We start from the raw sequence: 17227 nt of genomic DNA on the forward strand, positions 1-17227 counted from the left end.
CCCAAAAATAGTAAATCAAACTTTATTCACTTCTTATTTATGAAAATGTTTATCTCTTCATGATGGTCGGACATCGTACGGAAAAACATTTATGACTTTTTTTCGTCTTCAGACATGATGGACTGAGACATCTGATTCAAAACAGACCTCGGTATAAATGAAGACCGGATTCTGACTCTGTTCCACCAGAACCTGAAACCCAAACAGCTCAGACGTTTGACCTTTAACCCCTGCAGGGGATTCAGGTCCAAATGACCAGATTTACGGCCGGTTCTCCTGTCCAATCACCAACTGAGACCAGAGATGGAACATCTGGACCTTTTTATTACAACAGAGAATCAGTAAAAATGTCCATTGGGTCCTGACCGGGTTCTGAACAGGTTCTGCCCTCAGAAACAGAAATGAATCTGCAGCTTCGGTTCCAATAAACCGGACCAGAATGAAGCTCAGAGAAGGTTCTGATCGTTGGTTCTGATCCACACCAGGTGGTTCTGAGTTCATGCAGAACCTTCCTGACGAATCGGACCTCGGCTCACTCCACATCCTCCATCTCCACGTCTCCATGGCAACCAAGCCCCGTCTTCTTCCTCTTCTTTGGAGCAGCTGATGATGATGAAGAGGAGATCTTCTTCTGTGGTTCTGGTTCCACTGAGGACGAAATATTTCAGACTGAAGTTAGATGGACAGTCAGACTTGAGTTCTCCTGCTGGCAGCCAGTCGGGTCAGAACCAGAAGCAGGTTTCATCAACTCAAATCTAAGATCTTTTTAAAACGGTTAAGAATTAAATTTAAGACTTTTATCACCATAGAAATGTACAAAAGAAAATCTCACATTTATACGTATATGATATTTAAACGCACTGAAAGCTATTGAGGAAATGATGGCACCTCAATGTGACGTAGCTAGTAGCTAGCTTCATTGTCCAGCTAACTGGAGGTGAATATGCACTAAAACCACAAGAACGCAAGTAAGCTAGCTGGTAGCGATGCTAATCTCCAGCACCTAGAAATTCATTCAGAAATTACTTTGAATTCAGAAACAAATTTTTCTGTTCAAAAGTTAAAAATTTTTTGTGACTGACGAGAGAAAAATTAATAAAACATTTATAAAGAAAAATCTACAAGGTTCCAAATTCCATCAGTTCTTATTTAAACCAAAATAGGTCTGTGCATAAAATTATGTAACAAACTATCACTATTAGGTTAGCTTAGCCATCTGTTTTTATTAAATGATAAAAAAAAATCTAAGTATTATTCAAAAACATAATTTTACTAAAATAATCTAACATCTTTTTGAAGGCTTTTGAATTAATTCAGAACTCCTAGGACTAGTAAATGCTATTCTCTATATAAACTACTTTTCTGCACCTTTATTAGCTAACTAGCTAGCATTAGCAACTAGTTAGCGGTAGCCTCAACTGGCTCAGTTCACAGTTCGTAAGGAAGACGTCTGCGTGTGTCTCAAGCATTTGCCTGATAGAAAAATAAACCTTCAGGTGAGTCACAGGTTCTACCTTCCATGGACGACTTCTCCGTCTGCAGGTGCTGCAGCTGTTTCAGCAGCTTCCGCCTCTTCTTCCCAGAGAGCGTGATGTTGGCTCTGGGGCTGGACCTGAGGGACACGCAGGACACGAAGGACAGGTGAGAGATGGACAGGTGAGAAGAGGACAGGTGAGAGATGGACAGGTGAGTTCTGTCCATCTGCAGCACTGACCGTCTCTTCTTCAGGTGATGGATGGTGATGAGGTCTTGGTCTACTACGGCTCCGATGATCTGGTTCTGCTTCTTCTTCTGCCGACCCAGAACCCGGCGCCGCTTGAAGAGCTTCTTCCCGAGCTCCTGAAGGAAACCAGGACAGGTCAAAGGTTAGGAGGCTTCAGGGGAGTATAGAGCAGAGATGACCATCCAGGAGGAGGCTCTGTTATAGAACATCTGTGTCAGAACAGGAGCACTGACCAGGATTATGTTGTCATAGTAACTGATCTAAAATCTGTTCCATATTTTCATATTGGAGGAAAAGAGTTAACCTTTTTAAAAATAACCGTAAACGTGTGAAGAAAATGAAGAAAACTGACAGAACAGATCATCTGCCCCTTGTGACGTCATCACAACCAAGTGGACAGGGGGTTTACAGGAGGGCAGATATTCCTTTAATCAATAACTGAACCTTTAGCTGATAAATAAACCTCACATCCGGTTCTGACCAAATGGATCTTGAAGGATTCTGACGGACTTTCCAGAAACATCTGGCCGGTGGCTTTAATGTTCTGTCAGCTTCCGTTGGTCAGGCAGTTGGATCGGAACCGGAACCTTCTGGACCTCTGACTGGCAGCTTTCAGTTCGGCTGACCCAGATCCTGAACCAGAACCGTTTGCTCCGGCTTCTTACCGTCTTGGGTCTGTTTATTTTCCCTCCTGGAGGCGCCATGCTGCTCCTCTTCTCCCACGAGGAACGGAACCGCGCTTCTTCTTCTGCTGTTTCATCGCCAGACAGCGCAACACCGCCCCCATGTGGCCAAACTCTAGATTAGTCTTTTAGCTCAACCCGTCTCATGCAGAACCTGAACCTCTCTGTTCAGACAGCACATAAGAAAAGCAGCAGAACCTCCCTTTAAACTACACAGTCCGAAAGTATTTATAGGTTAAACAGTTTAGTCAAATACTCACCGTCTTCTAATTTTATAAGATAAGTTTTAGCTTAAATTGAATACTGTTTATATTTATAGAACATCCTTTATATAAAATTCACTCCCCCCCCCCGAGGAGCTTCAGGGTTCTGATCCAGTATCTTGGCTGCTACAACTGCACATTTCTGGACTGAGATGTCTGATGTTGTTCCTGGGGTCTGTTTGCACTTCTCCAGTTTGGGGGTGACTGCCCCGAGGGCCCCGATGACCACACACACAAACACATATATATATACACATATACACACATTTATTTATAGTTTAATTAATATGGTAAGAATATAACTTTTATCTTCTGGCTAAAATTACAGCTGCTAAGCTTTGACTGTGTAACCTGTAACCTTGCAAACGGCGCCCCATAGTGGACACATAGAGGCACTGCTGTTGTAAAATATTTAGATTAAAACCAGATTTAACAGATTTCATAAGAAATAAATGAATAATTAGTTCATACAGATTACAAGACTTACTAGGGAATATCAGCTAATTATATTTATAATTGATTGAAATGCATTTTTTGAACTAAGAGTTTTATTTGAAACAGGAAATTGAACCATGAGATGTTTTGTTTTAAACTGTAGTTTCTATATTTGATTAAAGGTGATGTTTGAAAATGTTGGAGTTTCAGACTTTAACTGGTAAAAGAAAAAATAAACAATCTAAGTGTTGGAACCTAAAACCTTAGATCTAATGGGACTCATTCTCCAGAACTGAACTTGAGGTTCTGACGGACCAGTCGGACTCAGATATGACGACATGTTTAATCAGCTCAGAACAACAGGCTTCACCAACATGAACACATGAACTTTGGCCTGGCGAAGCAGAGCGTGGAGAAAACCGACGGTCAGTGAAGGCATCACGAGGAGGAAACAGCTTCAACAAAACGTTTAAACAAATGAAAGAAAATGACAAAAAAAAGTCGAGTTTTCTTTACTTCAGTCAACAAAAACAAGTTTATAGATTATAGTCAGATATCTAAAGTGCATTATGGTACAAAAATATAGAAGGTCAGCAGCACCTCGATACGTTTCAAAATAAATACACCAAAATAAATTACTGGAAATAATCAGACATTACTGGAATAAAAAAGGATTCACAAAGATTAAAATCTGTGGCCGCACACAGCGCCGATAAGGTTTCATTTAAACATATTCTGCTTCTTAATCTCAGATATTTACACACAATAAATATTTTCTTTCTGCGGTCCAAACGCTCCGTGACAGGAGAACGAGTCGTGAACATTTAGGAGTCCAGGAGGCGAGGCCAAGATTTCTGTCTGCAAGACACAGAGACAGAAAACCTTCAGAGGAGAACCTGGAGCACCCAGATTACCACAGATTATCCAACATCAGAGGTCGAACAGTTCATTTGTTCCAGCTGTCACGTTTCTGCTGGAAATCCTGAAAATCTAGAGGAATATTTTTAGATAAGATTCAGCTGTTTTTATTAATTTAATCCAGATTATTAATGAAATCAGTTCAGAGAAAACGATCAAATTGTGGATTTATGAAGGAATTTTCAACTTTTCTGACAGCAAAGAACAAACAATACAATCAAAATCAATCAATCAATCAATCAATCAATCAATCAATCAATCAATCAATCAATCAATCCCTGCTGCTGGAATCTCTCCAATGTTTCCCGGTGAAAACATTTCTCTCATTTTAATCTGGGCTTCAGAACCAGCCAATGGGATCGGACCAGGACAGTGGTGCAGATGCTCCAACCACAGCAGAACCAGAACCATGCGGTCCAAAGCCTCACTGACGGTATCATCTGGTTCTGGAGGCTAAATCCGGTCTCTGGTCTCCATGGAAACTTGATCAGCTCCAGACTGGACCAGAACCGTTTGTACCAGTGAGGTTCTGCAGGTCAGAACCTGCAGAACCTCACTGGGCCGCTTTAACTGCTGGGCCGCTTTAACCCAGCAGTTAAAGCGGCCCAGCAGCCAGAACCCAAACAGATCCGGTACCAGAACCTCTCAGGTATTGACCAACATTTACACAGCGGCTGGTTTCTAAGGCTATGAAAACGTTTGTCCTGAACTCCAGGTGGAGTCAGTTGGTTTTCCAGTTTATTCTACAGGATATTTTACTGGAATTTTATGTTTTTATCTTGTAATTGTTCAAAAGAAACAGTTATTTTGGCACCCGCAGTAGCAGCACCCTATCGGTTCTCTGCCTCACTGATCGGGACCGGTGAACGGGTTCCTTTAGCACCGGACCAATTCTGGACTGCTTGAGGAGCCGAACCACGGAGCAGAACGTTCTGCTACGCCTCTATGACCGGCCGTTACCCCGGCGACCCAAACCCACTCACCTCCGTCAGAGGCTGACGGCGTCTCACTGCAGCGCCCCCTGTAGGCCCAGCAGAGGCCTCCACTCCAGGTGGAGCCCGCTGCCCGCCTCTTCCCCTGGCCTTCGCCGGACGGCGCGAACCGTCCTCTTCCTCTTCTCCGCCTCCTTCCGGCGGCCGGACTTCCCCTTCCGCTTCCTCTTGCCGGGAACTTTCTCCTTGTAGGACTTGTTGGTCTCCTGCGGGAGGTGGGTGCCCTCCTCCTCCTCCTCCGCCTGGAACATGACGGGGAGATTCTTGGTTCCTCCGGGGGGCTTGGACTGCAGGGTGCTGCCCGTGGTGCTCGGGTTGACCCCCAGCCCCAGTCCAGGCGGCCCGGCGCCAGCGCCGCTGCTGCCCCCGGCCCCGGCGCTGCGAACCGGGAGGATCTCGGCCGTGTGGACCGCGTCCAGGATGCCCTGCAGGAACATGCGCCGCCGGAAGTCCTGCAGCATCCGGCTTTTGTCGTGCATGAGCTGAGTGTCGGTCACAGAGCGCCTCCTGGTGGCAGAGAGAGAAACAGTTGAGCCTCGGTCCACGGGCAGGGGGCAGCACACACTAAGTAGTAATAATAATAATAATAACATTTTTCATCTATGAGTAAGGGACAGATTTTTGGTGTGCCGTTTGGAAAGTTAATGACAAACAGAAATAAATCGGGCTCTGTAGCGCCGGTCGGTCCATCGTTCAGTTACATTTTCATCAGTTTTTAATTTATTTATAAATGTCACTAGTTATGAATAGTTAGGATGCTAATTACTACCATTAATTTAATAATATTAGAAAGCTGAATATTTAACTCCAGGTAAATGTTTAGCAAGCTTGCTAACCAAATGTTAGCATGCTAAATATTTAACTCCACATGCTAGCTAAATATGTTTGATTGAATCTATGACACTTACAAACAAATGAAAAACAAAAAACATTTTTCCTGTTTCGAAACAAAGAAATTAGCTTAGAAACTAATTACTGTCATTGTTTTTAATAATGGTAAGCTCGCAGGTTTGATATTTAGCCTGCTAACTTTTAGCTTCAATGTAAACAATTAGCATGTTTGCTAACTGAATATTTAGTTTTAAACTGTGACATTAATAACCGAGTTGGGTCTGAACTGCTGGTCCACCAGAACCATCTTTCCAGAAGCCGAACCTCATCAGAACCGCTTTAATCTGCTTCCCGAGCCAACAGAATATAAAAGTGACCACAGGAGGGCGCCGTCTGCTCAGAATCTCCCGTCCTCTTGGGTCCACCTGAGGGTCTGAAAGTTTCGGAACCTGCGGGATGGATGCAGCCGAACCGCTGAGGAAGAGCAGCTCCTCTTCGTCAGGTTCGGAAGGAACCTGACGAAGAGGAACCGAACCTGACTCCGCAGGTTCGGTTCTGATCCAAAGTGCTGACCAGCAATAACCTCCTGGGGGAGCGGTTCCGGTTCCGATACACCTTTCATCCCACTGAGAACAAACTGATCAGAACTTTTCTCCGGTTCCGGCTCTTGTGAGAAGAAACCGATCCCTGCAGGTTCTGATCTAATGGAGCGGTTCTGATCCAAATCCCTCCATAAGAACCGTCAGGTTCGGTTTAACCCCAAAAAACCAGAACCGGAAAGGTTCGGACCATCTAATCCGAACTGCTGCAAAGCAACTTAAATGTTTTATCTATCAGAACCAGAACCGAACTCTGGTTTCTGTTGAAATAAAACATCCAGAACCTCAGCGGTTCTGCTTGTTCCCGTCCTGATTCCGTGAAGTGGACCTGACCCGGCTGGACCCGGAACACATCCAGAACCGACCCAGAGAAAATGTGGAAAAGTTCTGCCGGACCGGCCCGGTTTGCTTTGGTTCCGAGCCGAACTGGTTCGTGCTGGCGGTCCAGTTGACCTCGCAGAGACCAACCGAACATTTACACTCTGGTACCGAACAGAAGGAGAACTGGACTTACATTCTGCCGCTCAGGGTGTCGACGGGCCGGCCCGCGAACGGAACCGGGGAGCAGAGCAGGAAGACCGCGAAGAACCACCGCTGCAGGAGGCTGCTGGAGAACAACATGGTTCTGGAAGGGAAGAACAGAACACAGGCCGGTCAGAGCCAACCGAACCGAGCCAGAACTCTAACAAACTTTTTAACTCAGGCAGAAATAAACAGAACTGACTCAGAAATGTGCAAGAACCGAGTCAGAACTCTTTAAACTGGACTCGGCAGAACCAGAGTCAGAAATCTGCAGAACTCTACAGAACTTCACAGAAACTAATCAGAACCGGGTCAGAACTCTACACGGAGCAGAACAACCAGAGCTCAGCAGGAGGACAGTCAGAACCGGGTCCAAACTCTGCTGGGGAGAAGAAAGCGGATCTCAGAGGAAAGCAGAAACCTAGAACTGGGACTGGTTCCGACAGAACTCCATCAGAACCCGGTCAGAACTCCATCAGAGAGGTTCCACTCACAGGTCCGTCCCCAGGGTCACCGGGTCGTCAACAGGAGGTCCAGTGAGGCTCAGCGTGCCGCAGAGCTGCAGATCCATCTGAGAGCTGCGGCGCTGCTGCAGCAGGAGAGGAAGAGGAGGAGGAGCAGGAGGAAGGAGGCGCTGCAGCTCAGAGGAGCTGAGATCAGGGGTCAGCGGGGGTCAACCTCAGGACCCAGAACCAGGAAGGTTCTGCTGGAGGTTTAAACCAACCAGAACATCTGGACGGTTGACCTTGCCCTCCCGGATTGACCTCTGTTGCCATGGTTTCTCGATGTGTCTGTGGAGCCCTGCTGCTCTGCAGGGCCGGTCTGAACCTTTTTGGGGCCCTGAGCTACACGTTCCTAAGCTACGCTATGTGTAGCGTAGCTGCTAGCGTTAGCATCAATTATAATTAGCTCACATCATTCCAGAGATTTTAACCTGACAGGAGAAACAAACTAAAAAGTTACTTTTGAAATTGAAATATTTGAACTATTTGAAGGTAAAATCAGCTGATAAAAACCAAAGTAAATAAGTTTGATCTCTTATTTCCCCACAGCAGGAAGAAATTCTCCATTATTTTGGCAACTTCTATAAAAATAATATAGAAATCATCTTCCCGTGTGTGTATATCTATCTCTATAGATACATACATGTACATCTCACCACGCTGGCTTTGTGCTCCCCCTGCTGGCCTGGAGGGCCTGACCAGCCTCTTACCTCACACATGCCTTGGGCCGGCTCTGTCTTTAATCCACTGGAAAAATACATTTATAAAAACAATAAGATTTATAAACTCTGACCAAAGTGGAGATTTAGGTCGTCTAATAATGTGATATAACACGATCCAACGTGTTTTACCAACTTTACATTTAATACGCTGTTTAAAAGCTTAACAGATAATATCTGTACACCAGGCGTCCAAACTTTCATCATGTGGGCCAAAAGTCATTAACTCAATTTAAAAAAAAAAAATCTAAAATCAACAAAAAAATTTTTGTACCTACACAACAAACTGAACATAAACTATTTGAATTAAATAAGATTTTTTTTATACATCAAAATTTCTAATAGTTTTTCCTTGTTAAATGAAAGGCGACCATTTTGATTATTATCTTTGGCTGAATTGGAGAAACTAAATAAATGTTGAATCTTTTCTCAGCAATAAAAACAGGATCTGGTTGTTTATCTGAAACTTCTTCCTGTTTTAGTCCAGCAATTAAAGCAGATCTGCTTCATTAAGATGAACTTTATAAGCCACGCCCTGGTTACCATGGCGATAGAAAGGTACCAGACATCACATTGTGTTGCATCAAACATTTCTGTAAGTCATTTTTTAACTAAATTAAATGTTTTAATTTCTCTAAATAAGTGAAAAAACACCTTTGATCTGGGCAGATGAACCTCCTAATGTTTTATTCCAAACCGGAAGCCATGTTTGTTTTGAAGCAATCTGATTGGCAGTTTTAGCTTAGCGCTACGCTGCCCCCTAGGGGTGTGGCAGGGTGAAAACGTTCAGGATGAAAACTGATCTGAAAACATCACGTCTGTGTGGCGGTTTGAGGTTTGGGACAAAATGGCCGAAGCGCTGTGGAGTTCCTCGGGGCGCCGTTCTCCGTTTAGGTCGCTGTCCTTCATCGGCCCGCTGTGACATCACGGGTCAGCTGACCCGGATCCGGGGAAGAGAACCGGCCCGGTTCTGCTGCAGGTTGGAGTGGAACTATGGACCGCTGAGTCGGATCAGAAAAGTCCTGAGATGTTTCTCCATCAGCTGAACAGAACCAGCAGAGGTTCTGGAAGTCCAGCTGAGTCAGACCCGATTATTGGACCGGACTGGACCGCTCTCTGAAACCCGAGTCCCCTGCGCAGCTCCAGGACCCGGTTCGGAGCGGACTCCTCCTGCCTGTGGATCAAACGGACCACCAACACAGCACTGCTCTTACATAAGCTCTACACTGCTGCTGTTGTTCTGCCCGGCCCGGAGAACCGGCCAGAACCACTCCCAACATTAAACCCAGTCCACTCGGAACCGACTCTCTCCAGCTGCTTCATTAGAAGCAGGAAAACCCGATGACATCAGAACCGCCTTTAGGAATATTAAAAGCTAGTGATGCAGATGTGACGGACCGGGACTGGAGTCCAAGTTCTACCAAACGACCCGGTTCTTCTGAACCGTTAGAACATCAGAGATGGAGTCCAGAGAAGTTCTGAGCCGGACGGGAAGAACCGGATCTCCACACTGCAGCACGGCGGTGGAACTATCATAGCCGGACAGAACCACAACACCAGAACATCCAAAAAACTTTATTGATCCCAGCAGGAAATCAAACATCGTCATAACGGATCTCCAGTAGCCGTCAGTCTTACATCTGAAGAGGCCTCTGACTGAAGGCTGCTGCTGTATGACGGCCCCATGCTAACATGCTAACAGCTCAACATCCACAGCGGTAGGACCTGGATGACATCATCAGTCTGCTAATCCGCCTCCTTTGCTTTTCCCGCTCGCCTCCTCTTGCTGCTGTTTGGGGTCAAAGTTCAGCTAATATTCGAGCTTTTAAGATGCTAATCAGCTGCTGCTGGTTGGAAAACCAATGCTGTTGCCATGGTTACGCGTCATAGCAACCATTTGGATATAAAAAGTCAGAATGCTTCCAGAACCAGAGAGAATAAATGTTCAAACAGCAAAAATGGTGATCTAAAGTCCAGAACAGAACCAGCAAAAAATGTTTCTGCAGTTTGCAGAAACGTTCGCAGCGTTGTGTAACAGAGGACCCGTCTCCATGGCAACCCGTCCACCTGTCCACGATGAGTGACGTTAAATCAGGCGGACAAACGGAAGCAGAAAGGTCAGTTATGCAAGTCTGCTGCTCCGCCGGTTCTGGTTCTGGAGGGAACAAACGGGCCGGCGGTGGAGAAACGTCACGATTCACCTTGAAACTGAGTATCTGTTGGAAACGGCGACGACGTTTTCCATAAATGGACAAAATACGATTTTGGAAAATGAGCCACCATGTTTCCTCCTTCACTGAGCTCAGGTCCCACCAGAGGGAACCCGGTTTACCACCGGACCTCCCTCGGGTCAGCAGGTGTTCTGACTCCAGAACCTTTTGGACTGAGCTTCTGGATCTGCAGCCTGGGTGGGACGGAGTCGGACCTGCAGCAGAACTCCTCAGTTTGTTTTGGGCCGGGTTTAATGTCCGCTGATGGAGGTTCTGAATGTCTGAGGTTCTGCTCGGCCTCCCAAAGTTTCAGACCGGTCCAAATGTTTATCAGAACCTCCTGCAGTCGCCGGCCCAGTTCGCTCAAACTGTTTTTAACTTAGCCAAATATGTCCAATATTCTGGCGGTTCTGATGCGTCCATCATGACCCAGAACCAGCAGGAGCAAGAAAATCACATAAGGAACACAGCAGAGCACCAGTCTGGGTCAGAACCCGCTCCGGGTTTGGATCCTCCATGAATGGAACTGGCTGTGGTTCTGTTTGTACCAGAACAGCAGCAGAACCATTTGGATCCGATCCAGCAGAGCTGCTCCACATTTTCACTAATTTGCTGCATTTTGGCAAAGCAGCTGATAAACACAATAAACATTCACCTTCCATCTGAACGCCCCACTGGCATCTGGCCCGGTTCTGATCCCACGCTGAGATCCAGAGGTCTCCAACTACACACACCTCAATCTAAACCGGGTCAGAACCAACTAAACCACCCGGCAGGAGAGGTCCTGGGAGGTGACGTGATCTGGGTTAAACATGGTTCTGGTTAAACAGACCTTAGGCTGTTTTTGTTCGTTTGTTCCATTTTCAGTTCCCCTCCTGGCCTGTGGGGGCGCTGGACTAAGAAACCAAAGCCTCTGAAGACACTGAGAGCAACTTCCTTCTTCACCAATTGAAACAAGATGGAGGCGTTAGATTTCAGTGGTTGGAGGATTTCTCTTTGGTCTTTGGCTGAAGACCAGGAGCCATTTCTGCTGCTGGCGCTAGGCTAGCATGTTAGCTTTGGTTGTATGTTAGCTTTGTGCCGTCTCTGGTTCGCTTGGCGTGCCGAAAGAAAACATCACCATTTTTTATTTCCCCAGGTGATTTTCTTTATTTCAGATGTAAAAAAAAAAGAAAAAAGATTTCTTCCACTTTTCTGACCGAAAAAAATTAAAAATCAATTGTATTTTAAAATGAACACAAACTTAGTTTTATTACTTTTAACTTCTGGTTTCTGATCAGAACCCAAACCCCAGAACAGAGCCGTGTTTTAAGGGCCTGGCCCGTCGGGGTTTTATGGTCAGAAACATTGGAGTGGGCCGCAAATGAAATCTGAGTTTTGTTTTATTTCATCATAAACGTGTCGGTAAAACCTCCACCTCTGCTCTGGAGACCGGCGACATTACAGCTCATTAAACCATAAAAAATTATTTGTCCCACGAATATTAGCCGCTCCGAAACATCACGTCACCCTGGAAACAAGGGCCCGGTTATACCGGATCAGAACCGGCCATCAGAGCGAGTAAACCCAGTTCTACCGGATCAGAACCCGGTGGAGGCTGGTTTCTGGAGGGGAACCGGATCGTGTGAGGTGTTCCCTGGATGAGCAATCGGAGGAAACCCCGCAGTAAATCAGGGGCTCTCAGGGCGGGAAAGGCGACTCAGCGATGGGAAAACGGGACGCAGCGTGATGGATGGTGGTGGTGGACCAGAAACCGGGGTGGCCGCCATTAACCTCTGGCTCACCTCCCGTTCTGCGGCCCGGTTCTGGATCGGTTCTGGAGGAATTTATAGACCAACAGTGGGGGTTTTGTTGAAAAACATCCATCCTCCTGGTTTTATCCTGGTTTTAATAAACAGTTTGGTCCCAACATGGACACCCGTAGTTTCTACCGGACATTAACTTTAACCCAGAGCCTGGTTTTACTGGGAATACTGGCTCTGTTACTGGAAAATGACATTAAAATTCCAATGCAAGATGTAGTTTGGTGTTTAGCCTGCTGTAGTTTGGTGTTTTAGCCTGCTGTAGTTTGGTGTTTAGCCTACTGTAGTTTTGTGTTTAGCCTGCTGTAGTTTTGTGTTTTAGCCTGCTAAACCAGTTTATACTGTAGTTTATCGGCCAACATGGCCGCCTCCAGGCGCCTGCAGTCTGCCTGTCGCAGGCGTTCTGCGGGACTCGGATGTCACCAGATGGATCTCCGTAATGCGCTGCTGTGTCACGTTCCTACGCTCAATTAGCTCTGATTGTGGTGAGCGCTGCTCTGCCAGCAAACTGCATTAGAGCTTGGAGGGGACGCAAAGTGGTTTTGACTCTCTAAACAGTCTTTATGGGTTTAGGCGTGTGATTATTTTGACATTTAAACACATGAGGTGTTTAGATGATTCTGTAAAATAGTTCTTAAGGTAATAACAGCATCAAGCAGCATTCCTGTCTCATATCTCAGACCACAGAACCATGTATTGTTCGTTTCTCTGAAATGTTATAATTTAGCACTTCAGGCTGATGCTGAAGGTTTTTAAACATAAGCTTTGTGTATAAAGTTTTGAGTTGACTTTGATGTGTAAAAATGAAATACTGGCTCTGGTTTTCATGAACTTCAGGAGTTCAGGAGGTGAAAACTGAAGTAGTGATTTAAAAAATATCAGGAACCAGTTTGATGCTCTACTGGTCAAACTGGAAGTGCAGATAATATTATTTCCACCAGGCATCATTAATATGTTAACATTTATAACTAGAGTTAACTTTCAGGCGACGTTACCTTAAACCACATTAACCAGTTCACAGTCATACCAGTAGAAGCTAAGCTACATGTGGCTAACTTACACAGGTTAACATGAGCAGCATTTGTTGTTTGCTTTATTGTTTATTTGATATGGACAAATAAAAATAAATCAATATAATCTCAAAAACAATCTGATGCCTGCGCCAATGTTTATAATCGTGGCTAATTTGCCACATCCGTCCTAGTAGGAAACTTTAGCAATTAATTTAAATGGAAATGAAGATGAACAATAAATACAATAAAACGATCAGAAAGAGATATGGTTATGGCATATGGCTGACACACTGCAAACCTGACCAGCTAAAGAGCTAGCATGAGATACATGCGGGTAATAAAGAGTTAGCAGGTTAACATGAGCTACATTTTCATTGTAAAGCTTCTGAGAAACCTTTGAGGGTTGAAAGTGCTAAAGAAGTTTGATGAGATTTCATTATGTGTGGCTAACAGCTAACAGGCTAACATGAGCAGCAAATGGCTAGCATAAAGAGCTAATGGACTCATATGAGCACAATATTGCAAAGTTAAGCAGCTAATGAGCTAAAATGAGCTACATGTGGCTAACAACCAGTTTATGAGCTAATATGAGGACCATATAGTTAACATAAACAGCTATAGGCTAACATTAGCATCATGAAACTAAACAATGGAGTTTTTCAGTATTTTGCATTTTAAGGAGTTTAAAATGCAAACAGAAATCCCAGAATGCATCTGGACTCCAGGTCCAGCCTGGATGGATCTGGAGCTCTGAAGGTTTCAGGAGTTTCTTAACGGACAGAAAGTACTGAGCTGATTTTAAATCGGGTCAGAACCTGCAGAACTTTTTCTAGTGTTTTCAGATTCAGATCAACCAAAGCAGTTTCTGTGACTTAATGCAACAGTTTAGTCTTTTCTGTCAGACTTGTGGTTATGTTTAATAAAATATCTGAATATTTAAATAAAATCAGAATAGCAGAAAACGGCTTCAGCAAAGACACACACTCCAGACTATATACCAGTTTACAGAAACCTGATTTGGAAAAAAAACCCATTTACTTAAAAATGACCTGAAACCAATAAAAACAAAAAATGTTTTTTTTTAATGAATGTTGAACATAAAAATAACTAAAACAGAAATTAAAGATTAAGATTAAATTTTCTAGCTTTGGACAGAAAAGCTAGTAAAACTGCAGAAACTAAATATAATCATTAAACTAGGAGTTTTAGCCAATTAAACACAAGAATAAATGTTTATTAGATTCTTTAAATGTCTAAATGTTGGATCAGAACAGAACCCAACGGGTTCGGCTTCTGACCCAACTGAAAGCGAGTTCTGTCATCCTGCTCCAGCAACCAACCCATCCAGAACCAGAGTTCAGACCAGACCGGGTCCAAACTACCTATCAGCTCTGCATGAAAGGGTTCTGATCCACTCTCATTTCAGAAGCTTTGGACCTTCTGTGGTTCTGGTTCCGGCTCCGTCCTCCATAGGTGAGTTAGAGGTCCTTACCTGGAGGTTCTGTTGAAGGTTCAGTTGGGATTAAGAGTCGTCCTTTGGACCAGAACCTGTCTGTTGTCCCGGGTCTCTGGTTCTGTGAGGGTTGGTGCGGTCCTGGACCAGGGAGCTTTATAAACCAGGCCAACACCTCCTGATGACATCACACAGAGGTCATCAGCATCACGGCTGCTTCGCAGCGGGAGCCGCCATGCTGGATGGAGTTAGTCACTATCTGCTGGCTGCCTCCCACACGGCGCCCCCTCCAGGAGGAGCCGCGCCGCAGCGTTGGTTCTGGTTCTTGTGGTCGGCTCCCTGTCACTTTCTTACAGGTCTGAGCGTCACTGAGCTGCAGCCGCGCTGCCAGCGGCCTCACGCTGGTGTTCCTGCGCTGTTTAACCTTTATTTGGGCTGATTAACGGCGCTGCTGTTTTAGTCGGTTTGAGTCGACTCTGTGAAATAACGGCCTCCTGCTGTCAGGCTGGGAGAAGAAAAGAGTAAATGTGGTTTTCTCCGTCACGCCTTCCCTCCTTACGCAGCCGCTCTGCTCCTCTATGTTTAGCTGGGAGTCGTGGTTTGAGGTTGGGAGCATCAGGTCAAAGGATCCCAGCCGCTGCTTTTAGACACTCAGAGGTTCTGGACGGGTTCACGGCTGGAAACCTGCAGATTTCATTTATAAAAACACTCGATAACCTCAGAATCCCAACACATCTGCTGCTTCATATTTACCTCCAAACAGGAAGTTTAAGATGTGAAAACTAAATAATTTAAAGAGATCACTGCAGACCTGCAAACAGAACCCTTAGGAGCAGGTGATGTAGGACGGAGGGTAAATCCTGATCTGGAGGAGAAGCTGCTCATCTGCTCTTATTTCAGGAAGGTCACTGTAATCCAAACCTTAATCTGTCTTTACAAATGTGCGTAAAACTTTCTCGATATTCCACTAATGTTGAAAAATTTCACAATGGCAGTGTTTCAATTAAATAACAAACGTAATAAAAATCATAAGTTTGTTCACACAATCAGTCTTTAAAACGCTGCGCCATCCTCCTCCTGCCACTTCCTGTCGTCTTCTTCGTGGTTTCTGTCAGTAGAAATTAATTTCTATTCAACCAAAAAAAATCCCAGCAGCCAGAGTTTTATCAAAAATCAAGAGCTTTTTTAAACTGGTGTGTTTCCAATAAGCAAAAGCATTTCTGAAATGTGAACCTGCGCAGCTTTGAGACAGGAGATGGTTTGAGTTTGGCTGCAGTCCTGACGTCTCCAGGGACACGTCAGAAACCCAGAGGCGGTTTTTCAGGGAGAATGACACAAAATACAACCTGGACTTTGGAGAGTTCTGCAGGAAAATAAAAATTAGGAATTATCCTGGTTTCAAACTGACTGGAAGGAAAACAATCAAAGAAAAAACACTGATTGGTGTTTTTGAGTCGATCTATTCAAAATAAAAGCTGCAGAAGGTAAATGAGAAACTGGGATCAGGAGAGTTCAACAGCAGCAGGAAAGATAAAAAATCTGAATAAAATCACAAAGAGGAGAAAATAAAGCATGGAAACCAGAAAAGCTGAGTCTGAATGAACTCTGGGTTCTGAGGACGGATCGGGTCGAGGCTGAAACTTTCCGGTTCAGATCAAGTTCAGCAGCTGGAGGTGACAAACCTTCTCTGACCCAGGAAATCACACCGGCGACCTTTCAGTGACAAAAACTGTTTTCACTTCTGATTCTGCCAAATGTCAACGCGGCGGCTCGTCTGCGCTGCGGGCTGGGCTCAGCCGCGCATCCAAAGCCACTCTGACCGTCCGGTTTCCCATCAGGCACTGCACCGCCGGCCAGAGGCGCCGCTCAGCCCCGCGGGAAGGAAGGAAACCATTCAACAGTTTAGAATAAAATGATTATTTAATTTAAAAAACTCCAAACCAGAAATGTTGAGGATAAGTTTTGAAAAGACAAATGATCAAAAATGATGTTCTGCTTGAATGAAAGTTGGTTTAAAGACGTGGAACCAACGTCTGAAAGACAAAAACTATTTTTATATTAGTTTGAACTATGAAAAGTAATATATAATTCATTCATGTTGCACAAATTGAACACAAGCAGAATACCGTGGAATAAACTTAAATCAGACATCACAAAAACCTTAATTTAACTGGTTCTGGTAGAAAAAATAATAATTAATATCATCCGAGTTTCACCAGATGCACTCAAACGAGCACCGACTACACCTGCAGCAAAATCATGGCCTGCAAACACGGACAGCATTAATATTAAGTTAACTCCTGTTTAGTGTTGTAACCAAAAACTTTGATCATTCACATTAATGATGATCTGAAATACGAGTTTATTCTCTCCAAGCTGCTTAACGAGGGAATAATTTAACTGTTTTAGCCATCTATGGCTAACAAGGATTAGCCATAGATGCTACCATTAGCTTACTGAAATGAAATATTAAAATATTGGCAGCTTATTAAATTACTGTTAACATGCTATAATTATTATTATTAATATTCTGGAATTACGGTTTAAATGTTCAGTCACGG

General features: G+C 44.5%; 2 protein-coding genes across 3 annotated transcripts; both read right to left on the reverse strand.

Annotated features, from left to right (window-relative positions):
- Positions 1-303: 303 nt before the first annotated feature.
- Positions 304-2500, reverse strand: c4h11orf98 (chromosome 4 C11orf98 homolog). The gene is made up of 4 exons (XM_007540712.2): positions 2389-2500; positions 1715-1839; positions 1515-1612; positions 304-648 (listed from the first exon to the last, which is right to left on the reverse strand). Exons 1-4 carry the CDS (start codon positions 2425-2427, stop codon positions 533-535), a joined length of 378 nt encoding a protein of 125 aa, XP_007540774.2. The 5' UTR covers positions 2428-2500; the 3' UTR covers positions 304-532.
- A 928-nt stretch (positions 2501-3428) lies between these two features.
- Positions 3429-14931, reverse strand: pthlha (parathyroid hormone-like hormone a). 2 transcript variants are annotated; one of them, XM_016665194.1, is made up of 4 exons: positions 14706-14931; positions 6959-7069; positions 5006-5521; positions 3429-3962 (listed from the first exon to the last, which is right to left on the reverse strand). In XM_016665194.1, the coding sequence occupies exons 2-3, from the start codon at positions 7063-7065 to the stop codon at positions 5029-5031; spliced, it is 600 nt and encodes a 199-aa protein (XP_016520680.1). In that variant the 5' UTR covers positions 7066-7069; positions 14706-14931; the 3' UTR covers positions 3429-3962; positions 5006-5028. The 2 variants fall into 2 exon arrangements, with proteins under 2 accessions (XP_016520680.1, XP_007540775.2); XM_007540713.2 differs by lacking the exon at positions 14706-14931 and adding an exon at positions 7461-7918.
- Between the last annotated feature and the right edge of the window lie 2296 nt (positions 14932-17227).

Source organism: Poecilia formosa, unplaced genomic scaffold, assembly GCF_000485575.1.
Source record: "Poecilia formosa unplaced genomic scaffold, Poecilia_formosa-5.1.2 Scaffold556, whole genome shotgun sequence".
Classification (NCBI taxonomy): domain Eukaryota; kingdom Metazoa; phylum Chordata; class Actinopteri; order Cyprinodontiformes; family Poeciliidae; genus Poecilia; species Poecilia formosa.

What these genes read in the sequence shown, in the direction of transcription:
- c4h11orf98 (XM_007540712.2), bottom strand. Translation starts at nt 2,427, where the DNA reads ATGGCGCCTCCAGGAGGGAAAATAAACAGACCCAAGACG. An exon ending in CATCACCTGAAGAAGAGACG is followed by an intron (nt 1,613 to 1,714) that starts GTCAGTGCTGCA and finishes CGTGTCCCTCAG; the next exon opens with GTCCAGCCCCAGAGCCAACA. An exon ending in GGAGAAGTCGTCCATGGAAG is followed by an intron (nt 649 to 1,514) that starts GTAGAACCTGTG and finishes TTTCGTCCTCAG; the next exon opens with TGGAACCAGAACCACAGAAG.
- pthlha (XM_007540713.2), bottom strand. Translation starts at nt 7,537, where the DNA reads ATGGATCTGCAGCTCTGCGGCACGCTGAGCCTCACTGGACCTCCTGTT. An exon ending in GTGACCCTGGGGACGGACCT is followed by an intron (nt 7,070 to 7,460) that starts GTGAGTGGAACC and finishes CTTCCCTTCCAG; the next exon opens with AACCATGTTGTTCTCCAGCA. An exon ending in GACACCCTGAGCGGCAGAAT is followed by an intron (nt 5,522 to 6,958) that starts GTAAGTCCAGTT and finishes CTCTGCCACCAG; the next exon opens with GAGGCGCTCTGTGACCGACA.